This window comes from Cheilinus undulatus, linkage group 13 (genome assembly GCF_018320785.1).
Source record: "Cheilinus undulatus linkage group 13, ASM1832078v1, whole genome shotgun sequence".
Taxonomy (NCBI): Eukaryota; Metazoa; Chordata; class Actinopteri; order Labriformes; family Labridae; genus Cheilinus; species Cheilinus undulatus.
In genome coordinates this window covers 42,410,404-42,431,361 of record NC_054877.1, presented here as the reverse complement: position 1 = coordinate 42,431,361, position 20,958 = coordinate 42,410,404, and the positions used below count along the sequence as shown (strand labels likewise).

The window sequence follows — 20,958 nt, the reverse complement described above, 5'->3', positions numbered from 1 at the left end:
CATAGCTAAGTAAGCTTTAGCTATGTTTGTTAAAGCTCTATGTTGATAACGCTAACTAAGCTAGTGTAGTTGTTAGCTTTAGCTCAAGCTGGAGTCTAAAGCTAAGCTCATAAGGCAGCTATGTAGCTAAAGTAGCTCAAGCTATGTTTGCTAGCACTCTATTGATAAACCTTTTGATCTATGCCATAATCTTAATAACTTAGCTTGTGTAGCTATGTTTGCATTAGCTCAAGCTAATGAAACCAAAGCTAAGCACATAATGCTGCTACATAGCTAAGTTAGCTTTAGATGTGTTTGTTAAATATTGGTGTTACTAAAGCTGACTAAGCTACATCGACTTATGTGGTAGTGTTAATTATATAATTAGTGGATGTTTTCCTAGAGATAATGAAGCTATAGATAAGCTCATCAAGCAGCTATGTAGCCAAGTTAGCTTCATCTAGCATCATCTAGCTTCTGTTGCTGGAGCTAACTTAGCTACATTGGCTTATGTGTTTATGTTAATAACTTAGTTGGTGTAGTTATGTTACCTTTAGCTCAAGCTTACAAAGTGAGGCTCATAAAGCAGCTACATAGCTAAGTTAGCTATATAACCATGTTTGTTAAAGCTCATGTTGCTAAAACTAACTATAATAACTTAGCTAGTGTAGCTGTTATCTTTAGCTCAAGCTAGAGATGCTAAACCTAAGCTCATAAAGCAGCTAAATTAGCTTTAGCTATGTTTGTTAAACCTCATCTTGCTAAAGCTAACTTAGCTACATTGGCATATGTCATAATTTTAATAACTAGTATGTTAGCTTTAGCTAAAGCCAGCCCTTGTGCATGTAGCTACTTCTTAAACAGATCTAGAAAAATGTAATCCCAGATTGGAGCTTATGATTTTTCAAGTTTTTATTTGTGAAAGGTTGTTTTGTCTGTAATGTTTGCAGTGTGGTTATTTCATGAATGTAACAGCCAGGCATTATGAATGACGCTGAATCCAGAACTGGAAAAACCTTGTTCTGACACATAATGGCAGCGTCATTCTGAGACATACAGAACCTCAGATAAACGGTCTGCAGCCAAACTAATGATCACAACATAAATTGCTGATTTATGTGACAGCAAACATTTGAAGCAGTGAAATACGAGCCAACATGTCGGCATCCTGAAAACAGGACAAAACTCAGGTTTATTGGTTTACAAAGTACACAAAATTCCTTCCATATTCATATATGATTTATAGAATGCCCTCCATTCTTTGTGCATCATAATGCAGCTTTAACATTAAGACTCAACATCAACAAGTGTACATGCATCATTAAATTAACAAAAAAAAAAAACATTGGTTTAGAACATAGAAAATTGCATAACTCATCCTAACATCATATATTTATTCATAAAAAAAGAACCATGGCTAAGAAGAGGTTAGACGAGCAGTAAACAAAGGAGGGGGAGCGGCTTCAGGGATTCTACCCGCCTTTTTAAAATCACTTTTCTTCTTTTTTTATGTTCAGATGAAGAAGCAGGGTCATGCCACATCTTCTGACACAGTGGAGTGCATACAGAATGTACTGGAAAGATCAGGAGGAGTTCATACACATCAGAACAATACTGTGGTCCCAAACACAGAAACAATAGCACAGGGCTGAGGTAAACTCAGAGAAACATCGATGAATGCATAGAGACGTTGTCAGAATAAAGAAAGAGAGCACAGGAGGGGAAAAAAAACACAATCTAAGTTTGTACATCCAAACAACAGTAGAGCACTACTTTATTACAGCGTTGTGGTGCTTTTTTTCCTTCTGGTTCCAGCTCTAGTTTGTTGTTGTGTTTGTGCTGAGGTAACACTTCTCCAGCAGATGGTGCTTCACTCTTCACTTATGTTTCAGCCGCAGCAGCTGCTCCTTACCGTTGATGGTTAAAGACCGCAGCTGGCCGTCCTCCTCCACCTCCACACGCTCCTGACCGTTCTCCACGATTCTGAAGAACACAAGAACAGTTAGAACAGACATTTACTCTCAGACAGAAAATCCAACATAAGGACGGCTCTACTCTGGACCAGCAGGCTCCGATCGTTTTCAGGACCAACCACCTACTCTCTAGAGCAGTGGTTCTCAACCTTGGGGTCGACACCCCCTTTGGGGTAGCGAGACACTAAAAGGTGTCTCCAGATTCCCTTAAAAAAAAACTAAGAATTTATTTAGAATTCCACTGTTGCCAATTTACACCAATTTTGCCAAATTTTAACCAGTTTTCATCATTTTTTTCATACAAATTTTAACACGTTTGCCATTTAACACTCATTTTTGCCATTTTAAACCCTTTCCACCACCTTTTCTGCCTGTTTTTGCCACTTCTAAACCACTTCTTGCCACGTAAGTCAGACATTGCCTCTGCTGACCCATTACTGCCACTATTAACCCCATTTTACCACTTTTTATGCCCAATTTTTCCCATTTTAACTACATTTCACTATCTGATATGCCCATTTTTGCCATTTTGACCAATTTCTGCCAGTAAGTGCCTGTTTTTTCTTTCTCAGTTAGCACTATTTTAACAGTTTATACTGATTTTCTTCCCATCTCACCAGATAACCACCCATTTTTGCCAATTCAAAGCCTTTTCAGCCATTTTTTAATTCCCTTTTACCACTATTTATGCCCATTTTTGCCACTGTAACCCAGTGTAATCCAGTCCAGCAGAGAGACAAAGGTTTTGCCGTTACTTCATTGTCTACCTTTTAGTTGTGATCTTTCTGCCGTTGATGATCTTGGTGGAAGTCGACACAGAGCGGAAGTTGCCCATGCTTCCTCCCCCTCCTCCCCCAAAGGAAGTGGATGAAAAAGAGGTGAACCCTCCACCTCCCAGACTGCCCATAGTTGACATGTGACCCATGTGACCCATGGCGCTCATGGAGCCAAAAGAGCCGAAGCCTGAGAGAGACCGGACAGAGAGAGTTTCCATTTAATGGAGGGAAGAGGGTTGAAACCATTTCAGTAAAACCACATCGACAAATTTTTATCAACAAATTCAGTCCATCGTTTGCCCAGTTTGACAGAGGATTAGAAACCACAGATTCAGAACACTTTCTGTCTTACCTGGGTCGAAAGGTGAGAAACCAGCACCAAAGGGAGGAAAACCAACAAAGCCCCCATAAAATGAACCACCTGTCCGATTGCGACTGGATCGACTCTGGTGCCGCCGGCCACCACTGAAAAATGGATCATCACCAAACGGATCTGCACCTAAGAGATCAGGATGGACAGTAAAGAAAAAACCACAGTTCAAAAATGAGCACCAAGTTCTTTATTTCTTATATTTTTCAGTGCAGTGATCATCAACTGGAGGCCCGGGGGCCAGATCAGGCCCCCCCACAGCTTCCCAGAAGATAATTAAATTCAGAAAATGTGAGGAAAATGTGTTATGGTATTTACAATGTCTTTTCATTTTCAAAAATCTCTAAAGTAACCCCAAAATGAACAGAGATTAAACCATTTTGTCTGAATTTGCTTACATAAATCCACCTGTCAGCCATTATTAGTAAATAAATGCATGATAAACACACTCATGAGTCCATTATTGATTAGAACTGCCGGCTACAGTAAAAAACCTACCGATTTCACTGCCTGGATATCAAAAACAAAAGGCTGTTTACTGCTTGGGTTTTTCACCAATCAGGATTGCACGTATTTAACTGAAACCCAGTGATACTCAACATGACAGCCCTAGAAATATGTGGCTAAAATATCTCAATCGCATCCTTGTTGCTGGATAAAGTATAGGCGATAGGGACTGAATAAGTTAATGCCTCAAAATAAGGTACATTTCAAAGGAAATCAAAAGATCTCAATAGATCTTATTTGCTTTAGTCACAATTTGGCCCCCACAATACATGCCAAGAAAAAATCTGGCCCTAATGCAGATGATCCCTGTTCTAGTGTATTTTCATTCTCTATTTTGTCATTTAATTTACCGTTTTTAAGGTAACTTTATTTAAACAGAACAGATTCACTTCTTGGTGCATTAATTTCAAATTTGACTTTCAATAAGGAAATGAAGTGCCATCCTTCACATAACTCTGCTGTGATGCCCATAACTGTATTGGATTGTAGAATTATTACTTTTCCAGACGGTACATTTTTTGTGAGTTGATCCTCTATAAATCAAGACATTTTCACCAAACCTGGAAGACAGATTTTAAAAGACAAATTTTCATGTCAATCACATTTTTAATTGTGATTTGATCTGTTTATTATTAAAATGCATAACCCAATCAGCAGGACAGATATGATTTTTGAGCTGTTCTTTGTCCTTTTCAGGTCCATCTGTGAAGTTTATTAAATCCTCTGTGGTTTGGAGTCTGATAGACAATCACTGGCCGCTATCTCGTGAGTCTGACTTACCGCAGGTTTAATGCACATGTGAGGATCTGAGTGATGCCACCCCGAGTCTAGAGCCGCTCTGCTCTCCACAGAATAATTTTTACTTGTGGTTAAACTACAGCGTCACCATCACAACGGCGTATTGTCACGATTACGATAAAACAATGTCAAAAATCACTGAATTCTGTCCTCAACAAACATCACTGTGTTCAGCCGGACACAAATAAAGCTTTATCTTACTGTGTGTTACTGTGACTTTCACCCTGGATAACATACTTGTATGTTGATGAAGTGCACAGGCAAAAGCTTTTATACTTCTGGGAGAGATAGCTTTCTTGCCACTGGTGGTATGTCATAGGCTAGCTCCCTTGAACTTCCTCTTCCTGTCGTCCAGTTACTTCCACCAATGTCCAGCATCTTTTTCATCAAAGTCCTTAATTAACTATCAGGACATCTACTCCATGGTTTAATAAACGCTCTCCATTTTCAGCCGAGCTAACACTGCCAAGACCCACCCACACCGCTTCTGACTGGCCAATAAGGTTGCTTAGATTGAGAGGAGGTTGAGCGATATTACTCGCACACCATTGGTTGGTGAACTCTCCCTCAAACACGACAAACTGCAATCACAACAAGTTCCCATGTGGTTATGTTAAATTCAGCAAAGTGTCAGAGCACTTTCAGCCCTGGGGCTCATTTGATGCTCACAAATCTTTAGTTGCTTGCTGAAATTTCCTGCTCAAACATTCTCTTCTCAATCAGGTTGTCGTGAAACTGCCATTGATTTTTCCCTCTGTGCCTTGCCCCTAAATGCTTCTATGTTACAAAAATAGTTATAAATACTTACCAAATAAATCTGCAAAGGGATCTCTGCCTCCGAAGAACTCCCTGAAGACGTCCTCTGGGTTTCGGAATGTGAACGGTTCGTGGAAATGGTCTCCGTTGTGGAAATGCCCTCCTGTAACATCATGCCAACAAAGAGGGATGTAAGCAGAGACACACTGGTACAAAACTGGCACAAAAATAATGTGAGTCTGAGTTCAGAAAAGAACACACGGACATCTCTGATATTTCTAAACAACGCCTTCATCAGGCAACACCCCAGCCCTATTTAAAGACAAACAACTGTTTTCCAGTAAAGAGAATGTCTTTAAACAGCACCTCCTCTTCCGCTGCTACCCGTCAGTCCTTCTTTCCCATATCGATCATATATGGACCTTTTGTCGGCTGGAATAGAGAATTAAGAAAACAGAAGAAAAACATTCATATAAAAAACATACTTTACATTGAGCACATCTCATTATATAGTTTGCCCTTGTTCCTGTACAAAGTAGTTGAGAAAATATTTAAAGCAGCATCTACTGGACTGTTTTTTTTATTTCCTGTGTTGTTGGTTTAATTTTCACTCTCTAAACTACAGTGCTTGTTCCACTGGTGTTTGTTTTTCTGAGGATTAAAGACAAACAGCAGTGATACAAACCATCTGACAGGACTTCATAAGCCTCCGACAGCTCCTTGAACTTCTTCTCAGCCTCCTCCTTGTTCTCCGGGTTTTTATCAGGGTGCCACCGCAGGGCGAGCTTTCTGTACCTGCAACAAGACAGAGAGGGAAATGTCTTCATCAGTGTCTTATTAAGAACATCTGCAGGGAATTTTAAACAAGTACAACTTTAACTGAGATAATACAGTAGTGTGATATGGCCTTAAATTGAAGTCACTGCAGTTTTTTTCTCTTTGCTCTAACAGTATTACATTGCAGTTATTACAAAACTAAAAGACATTACATTTTGAATGTATATCCAGGTGTTACAACCCCGTTCTCCCCCTGAAAATAACCTGTGATGGTATACTGAACTCATGACTGAGCATAAGATCACAGTTAAATTATTTCATAAGTCTCTCTGTGGTCACGTCTTTGTAACTGCTCTTGTAGTTTTGAGGTTCATTTCTTTACTGATGATGTGAGCCTTCACATTTGAATATCGCGAACAACAACAAGGGGTTAGATAGTCATGCAGTTAAGGATCCATGTTGGCTTAATATTTAAAATGATTTTAAGCATGAAAATACACATTTTCAAAAATAAAATAAAGTAAAAAAGCACATTTCCAACCAGGCAGCATGCATTCAATTACCAGCCTTTGGCTTCAATAAACCTTTCCCATCTCTCTAGATAACCTTTGTTGTTTGTATAATATCCTTCTAGCAGAAACTGGTGTTTTAGGAAGCTCTTAAATCTGTTGATGTTTAGAGATTCAACTCTAGTCACTTTATGCTTAAACATTTTTCACAATAATATAATTAAATTCATAATATAGGTCTTTGTTTCTGTAACATCCCCCAGCATCACAGAGAAGAGGTCCAGTTTCAGGTGTAAATTCACATTTGAACACATTATTTGAACCTCTCTCCAAAATTCAGGCACAATATGACAATACCAAAATAAATGAACAGATGACTCCAATTCTGTACAACATTGACTGTATGTTTGCAATGTGTGCAAAGGGTGCAAGGATGCTGATTAGACACGATCAGAAGATTAAAATATGCAAGGACGTGGGCAGATAAGATCATTTAAGATAGTTGATAGGTGAAAATGGGCATATGAGGTAGGATTTTCCATGGTGAGCTTCTCTCTGTGACTGTTGAGGGGTCATCAGAGTAACTCTGTGGTAGATTTTCCACTTTGAAACAAACGAGCCATCAGTTAAAACAACTAACACATCTGTAAACTTTTGTTTTAACATAGCATGCATTAACGGACTGACAGCGAAGCTTTGCAAAGTGAGCACACTTGTTGTATGTTGCTGTCATTACAGATATCCAGCTTGGAGAGCAGAGACCACATTTTACCTGATTACTGTGCTGCAGGTTAATCAAACGGACACAAATGGGTGACGTTCAGTTAGTTATCTGGCTGTACTGTACTGTCAGATTGAAAAATACTGAGACTGAGCTGTAGTCTGTTATATATCACTCTGTTACACTACTTTTATTTACCCACCATTGTGACTGCTAGTCTGAACTATTTATGGCATCAGTTATGTCTCCTGTGTACACTACAACAAAAACGTTGCAGAAGTAAAACCAGTGACAGTATCAATACCAGTTTATGACCACTACGAGATTCCCTTCAGCTTTTGGTCCATACAACACAAATGAGAGTTTGTATGTGACAAATCAAACTGTTCATACAGACGGTGCACTAAGAAATATTTGCTTTAACACAGTAAGTGGTGAATAAAAAGCTCTACTTTCATCATGATGGTAGTTAATGTGAATGTCCTAGTGCTGCTGTGGTTCATGATGCTCTGTTAAAGAGTGAGGAGATGATGGAAACTGCTGGAGTGTTAAGTTAAAAATGTGAAAAACTTACGCTTTTTTGATTTCGTCTGCAGACACGTCTCTCCGTACGCCTAACACCTGGTAGTAGTCCACCATGATGAGAGGATGGAGGGACACACTTCAGGGAGGTGGATCAACCTAGAACAACAATAAGAGCTGATCATTAATATTCTAGTCACCATAAAGAAGCTCAGGCTAGAAACAAAGATCTGATTTTTACTGTCTGCTCCTACAAACCTGGAACCATAATGTTAAAATGTTAAACTTCAACTAGCTATACTAAGTCATGCTGTCTCACTGTTTCTATCTGCTTTGAGTGGCAACAGCTCAGTGACAGAGTGATGTTTTCTTCTGGGATCGCCTCATTTTAAAGCTTTCAACAAAGGCTCTTTTGTAACGAGGAGTACAAAGGTTTTTATCAGAGCTTCATGAGCACTGAGTCAGCCGGAGCGGATCCAAACAAGGGCTAAAGGATCGAAGAGGATTGTGGAAAATAACACTTTCTTTGTTGATTGATTTGAAAAGTCTTCCTGAAATTCATATCAATTTTTAGCGCCTCTTTTAGAGATCCATGAAATATCAAAATTTTCAACTGGCCAGTTGTGCCTGCCAAGTTTGGTGAGTTTTTTTTAGCATGTTTGGGCAGTGAAAATGGAGGGGACAAACAAAAAATAATCCCTCTGATTTCAATAAGGTCCTCGAGGCTCTGGCCCTAATAACAGAGCTCAACAGTGTGATTCAAGGAGTAAAATTCACATTTTTTTTCTACTTATTCAACCATAGTTTTCTTCTTTCTTCATTTGTAGGGCTGCCAAAATTAATTACACAAAAAATAATGGCTTCTTCTTTGCATGATACAGCTTTAACTTTGTGGATGGCACGGCAAACTGTGTTGACAGACAACGATTTCTGGAAGGGTTCCTGAGTCCATGCAGTGATTTCCAGCACAGAGAATAATGAAATGGCCCCTGAGGGCCTGAAAATCAAGAGGTCCAATATTGACCTTTAGCCTTGTCCCATGCTCACAGAGATTTCTCCAGATTCTCTGAATCTTTTGATGATGTTCCACAATTTTTAGACAGTTTTTCACATACTGGTGAACCTCAGCCCATCTTTATTTCTGAGAGACTCTTCCTCATGCCCAGTCAAGCTGCTGACCTGTTGCCAATCAACCTGATTAGTCGCAGAATGTCCCTCCAGCTTTTTTCCCTCGGCACCACTTACTTTTCCAGTGTTTTGTTGCTCTGTCCTGACTTATTTGAGATGTGTTTTTGCCATCAAATTCAAAATGAGATAATATTTTCATGAAATGGTTAAATGTCTCAGTCTGATATATTGTTTATGTTCCATTGTGAATGTAATATGGGGTGATGTGGTTGCATTCTGTTAATATTGACATTTTACACAGCACCATGACTTTTTTGTAATTGGTTTTGTATTGTATGTTCATAAATTAATATATTCAATTAATTGCAAGCAGGGTTATACAGTAAATCTACCTGTAATGCAATCCTACTCATGTTATTGATGTATGCAATCAATCGCATATAATAACAAAACATGTTTTAAGATTTTTTTTAATCACTTGACAGCACCAAAATGTATATGTATCAAGTATAACAAAAAGTACTTTAAGCTTAAATACAAAAAGACATTATTTTTGGTCCATACTACACAGCTCTACTTCAGCCTTAACGCTGAAATGCTACAGAAAAAGCTGACAAATAATTAAATATCTTAATGAGCTGTTTGGGTTTTTTTCTGTTTGTCTTTTGAGGTCAAAATAACAAGGACTGAATCATTTTCATCCCCCCACAAAGAAATGAAAATTAAAAAGTTAATTTTTTTTAATTTATCTTATTTTGTGTGTGTGTTTGGATTAAAAGGAAGATCACAGAACAGAAAATTAGTGATGCAACATTCCTTTTTCTTATATGTGACCTGGTAGAGGTGCTGTGGGGAGAAAAAAAGAATGTTACAGCCCAAGGTTCCATTAATTGTTTTTTTTTTTTTATTATTATTCAAATACAAAAAAATTATAAAGCTATATGTGCTCCATTTATAATTCATTTCTTTTGGGGGGAAATGAATTAATACAAACAATTTTACACTTTGTTTGGTGTTTTCCAAAAAGATGAGAAAAAAATTAAAAATACATATTTTTCCATCTTGTTATTTCTATGTTCTGATTAAAAACTGAAGATCAGAGAACAGAACACCAGTGATCTAACATTATTTCTTTTTCCTTTATGTGACCTGATGCATTTTTTAAAGGATTCAGCCCCAGTGTGCCATTCTTTAATCTTCCCATTTTCAATCACAAACATTTCCCATTTACTTATTTCTTTTTCAAAAAACAAACCAAAAAAAAAAGAGAAATGGAAAACAGAAAACAGATTTTTTTTGTTTGTTTGTTTTGTCCCAATTAAATCTGAAGTGCCTGAAAGTGCTGATTGTAGGTTTTCCACCATGTTGTCCTAAAATTTTTAAACAAAAATGTGGAAACAGTTTCTTGATTTTGGATTTCTCATTTTAAATTAGAAAGCCGATAGCTGTGACCAGAATGACCCTGAATAATTAGCTCATTATCCGGTCTAAGTATTCTCAGGTTGATGCCTAAAGTCTGTCGAAAACAAAACTTCAAATTAACCTGGTTAGAGTTTAATACTGAGTCCATCCAGCTGACCTACGGTCTGTTAGAGCTTTATGTCGATACAGCAGGTTGTTTATCTCTCTGTGACCCTGAATGACAAAAGATACCGTTATTGACCCATAAAGAATTAACTCTCACCCTAAACGTGGATTATTTACAGAATACGTTTTAAAAACATCGTCTCCTACAGATTTTATTAGAGAATATGATGCTAATACGATGTATTGTTTGTATCGGTAGCCGCGGTTAGCTGCTTAGCTTAGCATCCCATCGTAAGCCTGTTAGTGCTTAGCCTAAACATCATTAGCCACATTAGCTTCGATATGAACCACGCTTACCCAAATCAAATCCTGGTGTCGGCGACGTCAGCGGACAGGTGGGACAGGTAGGCTGTGTAGTATTTAGGCCGTGGCAGAAGCTACACCGCTGATTTCCATCGATTTAGTATAGATTTAATGTACATTTATTCATGGTCAGCTATCTGCAGCTTCTCAGCTCGGACGCAACATCCTGTTTGTTTCTTCTTCGTCGCTCAATTAGTGAGTAGCTGCAGGTAATTCAGCGAACAGACACGTTACCGCCACCTGCTGGAAAACAGCGTTAACGTGGAGCCTACTTTATTAACCTCATAAGATCCTACATAAATGATTAAATAACATTTTGGGTTTCATACAACACAGTAATACATTCTGCTATTAGATTTGTTTAGATATTTTTGAGGAATGTCTGTTGAGATTGAAACAATTTCTTTAAAATGTTTGGAGGCATTTGCTTTGAAAATTCCAGGGACTTTGATGATAATATAAGGGAATTTCTTTGGATATGTTTGGGAATTTGCCAGGAAATTTTCAAGGATTATTATTATTTTTTAAGGATATGATAGGATATTTTTAAGAGTTTAATTGGAAGGGGAAATTTGCTTTTTTCCAGGGGAATTTGGGAAATTTGTTTTGATGTTTGGGGAAAATTTGGAAATTTTTAGGCACACCTCTTGGAAGTTTTCAAAATGTATCTAATTATGGGAATTTGATTGGATTTCTTTGGGGGGGGGGGGGGGTTCTTAGATTTTTGGGGGGTAATTTGATGAAAATTTGGAAAATTTATCTGTAAATTTGGGGGAATTTGAGAATGTCAGGGTCCTTTAAAAATCAGGGAATTGGATGTTTAGAGGAATTTTCCTGTATTTTATGTATGTATTTGTAAATTCGGAGGGGAATTAAGGGGGAAATTGCTTTTAAATTTTGGGGAATTAGCTTGACAATTGTCAGAAATTTACATGGAATTTTGGGGGAATGTTTAGGCTTTTTTTTTTTAATCAACATATTTGAGGAGTGTCTGAAAAAGTTCTGGTTACTTTTACAGGATACTTTAAAAACATGTTTAAGAATTTCTACAGAAATTCTAGGCAATTTCTTTTAAAATCTGGGGAATTTTTGTGGATTTTGGTCAGGAAAATTTCAAAGAAATTTGGAACTTTTAGTGAGTTTGTTGCTTGGTCTTAAGTCCTCATGCTCCATCTTCAAAATAACAGCAAGAATGCCTACACTATACCCCTCTTAATGACTGACACCATTTCTTACTGACTGAAGCCCCCCCATCAACTGACCAACTGCCTAAAAGCCAAAACATCTGCTCTAAAACTGAGCCATTGCTGGGTTTTCTGCAGAAACAGGACCTTCGAGTTTTGTGCACATTTTTGGTGAAAACTAATTCCTGTTCAAAGACTGGGCTTAGCTGTTAAACTTATCAGGCCCTCCGGATCCTAAATAAGTGGGAGAAACTAAAATGGCATTCTACACAATAGCTCACGTCTCTGGGGGTTAATGTTTACCAATATTACTTCATGTTTACAGTGAAAATGGTTAAAATGACTAACATAAAATAAGCAATATATAATTTGTTTAATTTTTGCATTATTCATGTCCGCACAGGCAATTTACCATCAGGCAAAGGCAAGCTATAACCTTACCATTTGGAGGCCCCAGGCAAAGACTAATATGAGGTCCTTCTCATATTGGCTAAAAGTAAATCACTGAGTAGAGAACATTTTTAAGCACCTCAATGTTTGGTTGACTGATAACTTATTTTAGCAAAATGGAGGAGGGTTTTATTTGTCTTTCCTGGGGCCTCCACATTACCAACACTGGCTCTGGATAAATCTTACAATTCTCTGCAGAAAAAACCTTATTTAAAATAAAAAGTGAAAGCATGGATATATTTAACATGTAGAACATTTATTGATCAATGACACATTTTAAAATAGATTTAGGTAAAATATGAACTTATTTTAATAATTTCTTTAAAACATTCTTCTGTGGAAAATGATCAGCGCTCAGTACCGTTGGTTTCTTCCATTTCCTCCTGAAGAAGAAAAAAACAAAGAAATATTTACTGAAACAGAACAAATTTGCAGCGGTTTAAATTCAAAATAATGAGGTAAATCTGACTGTTAGTGAAGGCATGATTGTTACCTTTGGATCTTCCAGGCTTACCACTGAACCCGCTGTAGCAGTCTGACTGACCGCTGTGGTTTTCTGTGATCAGATCAAGAAAATGTGTCAGAAAAGGTCTGTCAGATTCTTGGAGTCATGGGGTTCAACAGTCCAAGAAATTTGTGATTTTACGTAAAAATGGGTGGAACTGGTCTTTGTTTCAGCTGTCTGCATAGTCATAAAACAGAACTCCTCTCCATAAAAAGAAAGAAGGGATCATGTTAATATGTATAAAAACTTTCCATCACAATAAAACCAAATGATCATAGTGATAACAAAGATGGTCAGTAGACAGCGATGCATCAATGCTACTGGGGTTTTTTGGGGTTTGGGCAGAGTTGAGGATTATGGTATGATCGACAGAACTCGCAGCTGATGTCAGAATAATCATCGTCAATCACAACTGCACAAGTCATGAGTAAGGTACAGCAACAGAACGGCAGCTTCCTGTGGCAGTTCAAGCCTCATTATGAATCACTCTTTGCCACAACAGCTAGTGTTTCCATGGCAAAAATATAAACATGTCATACTTGCTGTGGTGATTCTGTCATGGCTGCTACCATGATGAGACACGAACCATTACAGCTCTAAAAAGGTCAGTATATTCTTGGTACATTAAAACAGAGTTACTTCTCTTTTCACCTTTTAAAGGCCCTGTAAAGTGAAAATAAATCTGTACTTAGGTTTGTTGTATGAAAGGTCCCCGTTATGAACCCCTAGATCAATTTTCAGTCAAAACACCTCTAAGTTTATAAAATTGAGCTTCAAAATCATCAAAATAGAGGCAGTTAAATCTGCTCTAGCCTGATGTGGACGTGTCTGTTGAATGAGCTGAAGCCACGCCCACTCAGGAGAAATACGATCCTCTGAAATTAAAAAAAATGTTAAAATCTGAATGTTGACCTTATGATCAGAGTGCAGCTGCCTGGCTCTGTACCAGAGAAGAGACAAAGTCCATATTCTGGCTCAAATCTCTGTTATGATGCTTTAAATGACCCATAGACCACTGTGGCTGATGGATTTGGCAAATTTACCTCACAATGAAAGAAAAAAAAAAGCATTTAACTAGCTGTTTATTTTCAATAAAGGCAGTAACATCAGCCAACTACTGAGATGAACTGCTCTGTGATTTTATATTGTAGGGTTAGAGGGGCGGGGTCATTCCCTACTGTGGGCCCATGACATCATAAGCCCACATGTTAGCCCCGCCCAAATTAAACCCAGCCAGGAAAGAGGTGAAAAACTTTCTAACAGTCTAAATACAAAATTAGGTCACATGTAGATCTCAGTGTTTTCACATGTTTACATCAACCATATTCAAACATATCTAGTGTGTTAAAACAAACTTCGGATTTCACTTTACAGGGTTTTTAAAGAGTCAGTCTAAACTCTGTCCAGTGGATGTGTGGGCAGAGTTTGTTGTGTTTGGATGTCACCCGTTGTGCTGTGATGCCTGCTTGGGATCTTTTGATCACGTTTCTAGTGGATCGTGTTAAAATTACATAAGCACCATGAGTGAAGTTATCCACTGAGTTAGCGTTCTCACCTGTGACTAGGTTCTCCATAAGGATGCACAGAGCATAATCTTCATTAGAATTAAATTGCCATCAGGCCAACTTTCTACTTGGTCCTTTCCAAGAGACTCATCATACCACAGATTTACCAGTTACTGCAGCTCTGTTATACTGTAAAATATTTTACTTTATTATAGAGGTATGGCTTTTCCACAAAAATCCTGGATAGAGATCCATTCTCTTGCTCTTGCCAATCAGGAAAGATCATAGTTTACTGTGGATCTCTGAATCTCCTCAGCACTTCATGCAATATACATTACATTTTTCTTACTCAAGTAGAATTATAGACTGGTACTTTGACTTAAGTAAACTTTAACCAGAGTAACTGTACTTTTACTTGAGCACAGTAGTCATGTTCTTTTCCCCCCTGTGCATTTTCGTAGTTAGTTTTTTTTTAAACAAATGCAGAGATTTAGCTTGAAAATTCTCTTAATGTCTGCATACATTTGCTCAAAAACTAAATCACATTTTGATTTTATGACATTTCAGAGATTAGATGCCTTACCTTGGCCTCTGTTCCTCCAGTGACCGCTTCTTCTCTGGTTCCTCAACGACTGTCCATTCATACAGAACCCGTCAGTCTGTTTGTTGTGCGTCTTTTTCATTTCTACAGGACAAAGAAAGTGAAATACCATCTTCAATGAGGTGAGAGAATGTCAAATCAACTAAATATGGACGTTTAATTACATCTAAAATGAAAGTTAGATCACAGATACAAGTGAGATCTACTACAAGAAAAATAAAATCATTTTAGGGTAAAAAAAAAAAAACAAGTCAATGATGAGAAACATTAAATCCAAACATAGCACAAAAAATAGGGAAATTTGTGCGTGGTAGATTTCTTTGTTGTAAAAATAAGGGCTGAATGATTGGGAAAAAATTATCAAATTTAATTTTTTTTCCCCAATATTGCGATTTGATGTCAGATTATTCCTTAAGATGGAATGTTTCATTTTTAAGTTAAAATTCTGTTGCCGGTAAATACAAATAGATAGTTAAATTTCATCAGTATTTCCACTTAAATAGCCACAAGCCTCATTAAAGGTCAGATGAAATCAAATCACCTGAATGATTAAAGTGAGTTCTCTTGTTCTGTCCGCTGCTGCTGCTCTGAGATTCATGCGGAGACTTGCTCTCTGACTGTTCAGGCCACTGGACGCCACAGTCCACTTTTGACGGAGACACAGCAACCGTGGCATGGTCCACCATGGGGACCCTCAGCTCGCTCACGTCATCGTTCACCTTCTGTCCCGCCTCCACGTCTTCTGCGTGTTCAATGACCAGCTGGCACGGAGACGGCGGTTTTCCCTCTTGGGAAGAGTTGGACAGCACAGTTTTGTCCTGCTCAGGGGAGCCGGGGCTTCTCTCAGTCTGCTCATTTTCAGCGACAAGTTCCTGGTTTGGGCTTCCATGAGCCTCAGGTTCAGAAGACCTGTTATCATCAGATCCATCCTCTTTAGTAGGAGATGAAATTATTCTACTCTGCCACTGAGAATCAGGTTCAGAAGACCTGTTTTTATCAGATCTGTCCTCTTCTGGAGGAGGAGATGAAATTATTCTACTCTGCCACTGAGAATTGGGTTCAGAAGACCTGTTTTTATCAGATCTGTCCTCTTCTGGAGGAGGAGATGAAATTATTCTACTCTGCCACCGAGAATTGGGTTCAGAAGACCCGGTTTTATCAGATTGGTCCTCTTCTGGCGGAGAAGCTGCAGTTATTCTACTCTGCCACTGAGGAGGGGGAGATGAGCACACTTTTCCTGAAGGACTCTGGTCATGCCCCAGTTCCCTTGTTCCAGAAGAATCCCTTCTTCTCTCCGTATCCATCTTCTTTGGCTGACTGAGTTTCTCAGCTGGCGTGCTGAAAACCAGCCAGCTTTCAGACATCCGAGCAGACTCAGATGAGGACAACCTGTGGCTCCGATTCCTCCCTTTACAACCTTTCACACTGAAGTTTTCCTGTTGGCCACCATCATGGTTGATGGTCTCTATGATGACTTCAGGCTCCAAGAGTCCGTTCTGCTGCATCCACTCCTGAGTGGGGATAAATGCAGGAAGGGACTCCACAGACCAGATGGACTCATTCAGTTTACTCCTCATCAGGAAACGGTTTCGAGATGACTGATAGGGAGTGTTCTCTGAGCTGTGGTTCAGGGATCGCAGCAGTTCATCTTCGGAGAGGCGCTCAACCAATCCTGAAGGCTCTGCATCTCTGCGAGTCTCGAAGAGAAGCTCCTGGAGAGTGGCAGGCAGTCTTAGGATCTTATAGAGAGGCTCAGCTTCATTAGGAAGGAGGGTGGAGGTGTTGACATCAGCATCAATACCAGCCTGGACATCAGAGTTCTCAGCTTTGCTCTTCAACCCTTCTCGTCTCTGTTCAGACTTCTTTTCTTTTTCCACTTCAATTTCAGATGACGGCAGCAGCTGCTGGTTCTCGTCTCCCCTCTCCAGAGTCATCGTCTGTGGCGTGGCACCACTCAGAAGGATGTCAGGGATGGAGACGCGTCTCTCTCTGGTGACATCATGGTCCTGTTGAGAGGAGCTGCAGACGGGAACCATGCTGTCAGCAGAGCCCACTGACCACAAATCTTCCCTGAAGGAAGGAACGTTCTCCCCCCTTCTTAGTCTGCTCTCTGCTGCACTGCTGCGACCTGGTTGGAGTATCTTTGCTCCCGCGGGAGGATCACCATTTAACCGCTGGTTTCTGTAGGTCAGAACATCTGCAGAGCCTCTTTCATGAGAGTTGGATGAGGACGGGGAGTGAGAGGTGGTCCCATGGCCAGAATCAGAGCTGATGAGTGGGCTCTCCTCTCCAGAAACAGCACCACCTCTCCATGAGGACTCCGTTTGGACCTCTGAATTCACCTTTTCCCTGACTGCAGCAGAAGGAGGGGGAGGGCGGGTTCTACGAGGGGCCTGGTTTGGGTTCTGGTAAGGGGCATGGACTGGGGGGTGGAGCAGACGTCTGTAGTCAATCGGTTGCATGTGAGGGTGGGGCAAAACGTAGGCTGGAGCATCCATGTAGGGGGGAGGAGGGGGGAACGGGGGCATGACCATACCATAGCCTGGAAGGAAAAAAATAAAAATAAAAATAAGGGATTTCAAGATTAATCGCAATTAATTAGGCTCCACAATTATGGCTTTGAACCAGAATCTTTACTAAAACCTCGACTGGTTTCACCAACTTGGGTCCCTCCTGCTCAACAGTGACTGTTCAAAGCCAATTAGAGAACGTCTTGTTTCTAACACCTCATTAACTCTGGATATATTCTGCTCACACCCCAGCTAACGTTTTAAAGTCTGTGGTAAGATGGGTCTCCTCTGGCAAACAGGGGAGAGACAACAAGGCAACGTATACTGATAAGGAATCTAATCTTTGTTTAAAACCAATTTATAACCAAAGTTATCTGAAAACACTTTACCAAGAGGCCAGGTTTAGACTGTACTTTCTGATTTAGCCTATAACTCAACTGTGTGGTTGTGTAGGTGTGCTTCTGGATGTGGCAGGGCCATATCTACATATATCACTAGGTATTCTACTATTATGTGCACACAGGAGTTTCTAAACTCTAAAATAAAAAACATATTTCCAGTTTTCCAGAGATGCTCTTCTGAGTAACTTTAATACAAGGGTGTCAAACTCAATCACAGCAGAGGCCGGATTCTGGTCTAACAGGGTCATCTTTTGAACCATAAACTGTCAACCTCATTTCACCAGGAATAGAATACGAAAACCTTAGCTCTGATAATTGATTTTGACATTTAAAAAGTTAAAAACATAAGTTTTAAGGATCACAATTTGTAAAAAGTAAATTTCTTAATTCAAAAAGGTCAAAACATGAAATTGAAAAATGATTTTCAAAGACAAATATTAAAAAGAATGTAAAAATCATGAATTTAAAAGGTCAAAATAGGAAATAAAATTTGTTATCATGAAATTAAAGTCAAAGTTTGATCCAAAATTTTAAATTGTGAGTCTAGAAGGTCAAACTATGGGAATACGAAGTCAAAGTTTGGAGTTGAAAATATGGGTAAAATACAAAATAACTGATCAAAAAGGTCAAAATATGACTTCAAATTCAAAATTATGAATCTTGAAGCTCAAAATATTATATGAGAAGTCAAAATGAGTTGAAATGCTAAAAGTACAAAACAAAAAGTCAAAATCCTAAGTTTGAGTCCTAATAGTGAGATGCAAAATTTAAAATGTGAAATTAAAACAAATTATTTTCCCACATTCTTAACTTATTTAAATACTTTTACTCCTTACTTTCAGACTTTATGAGTTAAGGATATCTTAAATCATCAAAGATAAGTTGACATTTTTATACTTCGGGAAATCTGCTGACCTCATACATTTGGGTCCGTTATGACAGAAATATGAGATAATCCTGTGGGCCAGATTTAACCGTTTCACGGGCCAGATTTGACCCCCGAGCCTTGAGTTTGACACCCCTGCTCTAATACATTTCAGCTCTGTAGATCCATTGGGAGCACTTAAAACAAGTGCAGGAACTCTAATTCAGTGGATAACGTCACGCATGGTGCAAATGTGTCTGAATCAAAAGAATAATCTACCAGAAACATGAGCAAAAGAACCCGAGCAGGCGTCACTGTACAACAGGCAACATCGAAACACAACTAAACACTGCCCAATGGCATGATGGGAAAATGCCCACACATCCCTGAGATTTGAGTTAAAACTGACTTTGAAATGTTTAACCCTGAGATTACTCTCCTGTTTTTGCCATTTTGGGGTGTGATGTGGAATCATTCTCTCTGTACTGTGCTCGAATAAAAGTAGTCACTCTGGTTAAAACTTAAGTAAAAGTGCAGATTTCAAGTACCCAAAAACACTGCTTGATCACAGGAACTAGAAATAATACCAGCAAAAGCTTTTACAGCATAATGGATTGGTAATTTCTCCACAGAACTGAGATTTAGGGAACGTAGAGGACGCATGCACTGACAGCTCAGAGGGCCAGAACAGAAGCGTGCAGACTGACGTCACATCTGGGGGAGTTCAATCAGAAGCAGAATGCTAAAAACTAAATACACACACACACACACACACACATACATAAACTAGTCTTACAACCGCTTGACAAATTACAATTGAAAATTGCTAAAAAATTTTACGTCTTATATTTGAGACTTTATAAAAAGCCTTCATTTCAGCTTAAAAGATATAAACTTTATACTTTAAGATCCTGGTTTGGACTCTTGAGACTCACCAGCAATAACAGAAAATCTAAGCAAAAGGAGGCAGGTATCAACGGAAAGGTTGAAGTAAAATCTGAACCCAAAATCATCTCAAGACTTTAAGATGTGTTCCAGAGTTTTGCAACAATAATGACTCCACATTTTAGGACAAACTCACCCATGCCTGGGAAGCCAGCAAAGGGGTTATAGGAGAAGGGCATGGGCCACTGGTAGTGAAGGAAGGGGGGCGGAGGAGGAACGGGGACGTAGAAGACAGGCCGGGGCTGTTGGGGTCCGGGCTCCTGGCCGGGAGCCTGCAGTCCAGGGTTTGGCCCCCCGCTGTCGGGCTGTGAGTGGAGGGTCCCTGCAGCAGAGTTTGGTCCTGGATGAGCTGCTGGAGGTCTGTCCACAGCTACTGGAGGCGCCATTTTTAATCTGCATGGAGAACATGAAGGGGACGGTGAGATGGATAAAGAGACTCTTGGTTACATGTGAATTTTTTCATACTCTGATTACATTTGGTCTGATTAGAGATTTAAACTTCTGTTTACATGGTCGTTGAAGGATCTGATTCTCTAGCTCTGACATGCGTAGCGTCATCCCACCAGTCAAATCTACCGAAAATTTGCCGTAGAAGAAGAATGTTTTCTCTCCGCCTTGTTGTAAATAAACCGTTGGTGACACTCGCTCGTTCTTTAACCCACTTGCAGGAAATACTGGATTGTTCTTCTATTTCGTGTTAAATTAACTGTTTAACAATTTGGTCCTCGTTCAAAGTAGAGTAAAAAGTTAACTCGGCAACAGACCAGTTTTATTTTTCTCCCGCCATGTTTGTCTGGAAGCTGGACCAGATCAGAAAACTGTGTAGCTACTGGTTAAAAGTCATTTTGAAAACGAAAAATATTCATCTGAAAGAAAGCTACAACAGAAAACACTACTACAGAAGATTTTTATGGTTCAATTTCTGATACTTGTTCTTCTATGTAAGGATTAAATCATTATTTTAGATCATAATACTGTCATTAAATAAATAAATACATCCTGCAGTACAATAATAATAGGAAGAAATTAAGAACTTTAAAATGTAATCACATTTGATAAAGAGTGGAGCATGTGAGATTAAACAAAAACTACTGATTTAGTGTTTTATTTTTAAATAAAGTATAATTAAACAAAACCCACCCAATTCTAACTCTCCTAAAGTTTAAAATGCATGGCTGCGTTGAATTAACACAGAGTAGTTTTACCTTGTTGATCCACAGAGCAGCACATCAGTGATGAAACGTCCTGAACTCCCACAGGTGATTTAAGTAGCTGCTCACCTCACA

At 39.0% G+C, this 20,958-nt stretch overlaps 2 protein-coding genes across 2 annotated transcripts; both read right to left on the bottom strand.

Moving 5' to 3' along the window:
• Positions 1 to 1,137: 1,137 nt before the first annotated feature.
• On the bottom strand, positions 1,138 to 10,882 carry dnajb6a (DnaJ heat shock protein family (Hsp40) member B6a). The gene is made up of 8 exons (XM_041802519.1): positions 10,701 to 10,882; positions 7,741 to 7,847; positions 5,845 to 5,954; positions 5,526 to 5,591; positions 5,212 to 5,322; positions 3,081 to 3,227; positions 2,720 to 2,915; positions 1,138 to 1,962 (listed from the first exon to the last, which is right to left on the bottom strand). The coding sequence occupies exons 2-8, from the start codon at positions 7,803 to 7,805 to the stop codon at positions 1,857 to 1,859; spliced, it is 801 nt and encodes a 266-aa protein (XP_041658453.1). The 5' UTR covers positions 7,806 to 7,847; positions 10,701 to 10,882; the 3' UTR covers positions 1,138 to 1,856.
• A 1,693-nt stretch (positions 10,883 to 12,575) lies between these two features.
• LOC121520719 lies at positions 12,576 to 20,948 on the bottom strand. The gene is made up of 6 exons (XM_041804302.1): positions 20,878 to 20,948; positions 19,809 to 20,065; positions 15,493 to 17,493; positions 14,934 to 15,035; positions 12,834 to 12,896; positions 12,576 to 12,723 (listed from the first exon to the last, which is right to left on the bottom strand). Exons 2-6 carry the CDS (start codon positions 20,056 to 20,058, stop codon positions 12,695 to 12,697), a joined length of 2,445 nt encoding a protein of 814 aa, XP_041660236.1. The 5' UTR covers positions 20,059 to 20,065; positions 20,878 to 20,948; the 3' UTR covers positions 12,576 to 12,694.
• Positions 20,949 to 20,958: the final 10 nt, after the last annotated feature.

Excerpts from the sequence above, each read along its gene's own strand:
- dnajb6a (XM_041802519.1), bottom strand. The coding sequence starts at position 7,805 with ATGGTGGACTACTACCAGGTGTTAGGCGTACGGAGAGACGTGTCTGCA. Across the intron at positions 5,955-7,740 it reads GCAGACGAAATCAAAAAAGC|GTACAGAAAGCTCGCCCTGC; the intron begins GTAAGTTTTTCA and ends GTCTTGTTGCAG. Across the intron at positions 5,592-5,844 it reads TTATGAAGTCCTGTCAGATG|CCGACAAAAGGTCCATATAT; the intron begins GTTTGTATCACT and ends TCTCTATTCCAG.
- LOC121520719 (XM_041804302.1), bottom strand. The coding sequence starts at position 20,058 with ATGGCGCCTCCAGTAGCTGTGGACAGACCTCCAGCAGCTCATCCAGGA. Across the intron at positions 12,897-14,933 it reads CTGGAGGAACAGAGGCCAAG|AAAACCACAGCGGTCAGTCA; the intron begins GTAAGGCATCTA and ends ATCTGATCACAG. Across the intron at positions 12,724-12,833 it reads TAAGCCTGGAAGATCCAAAG|GAGGAAATGGAAGAAACCAA; the intron begins GTAACAATCATG and ends TTTCTTCTTCAG.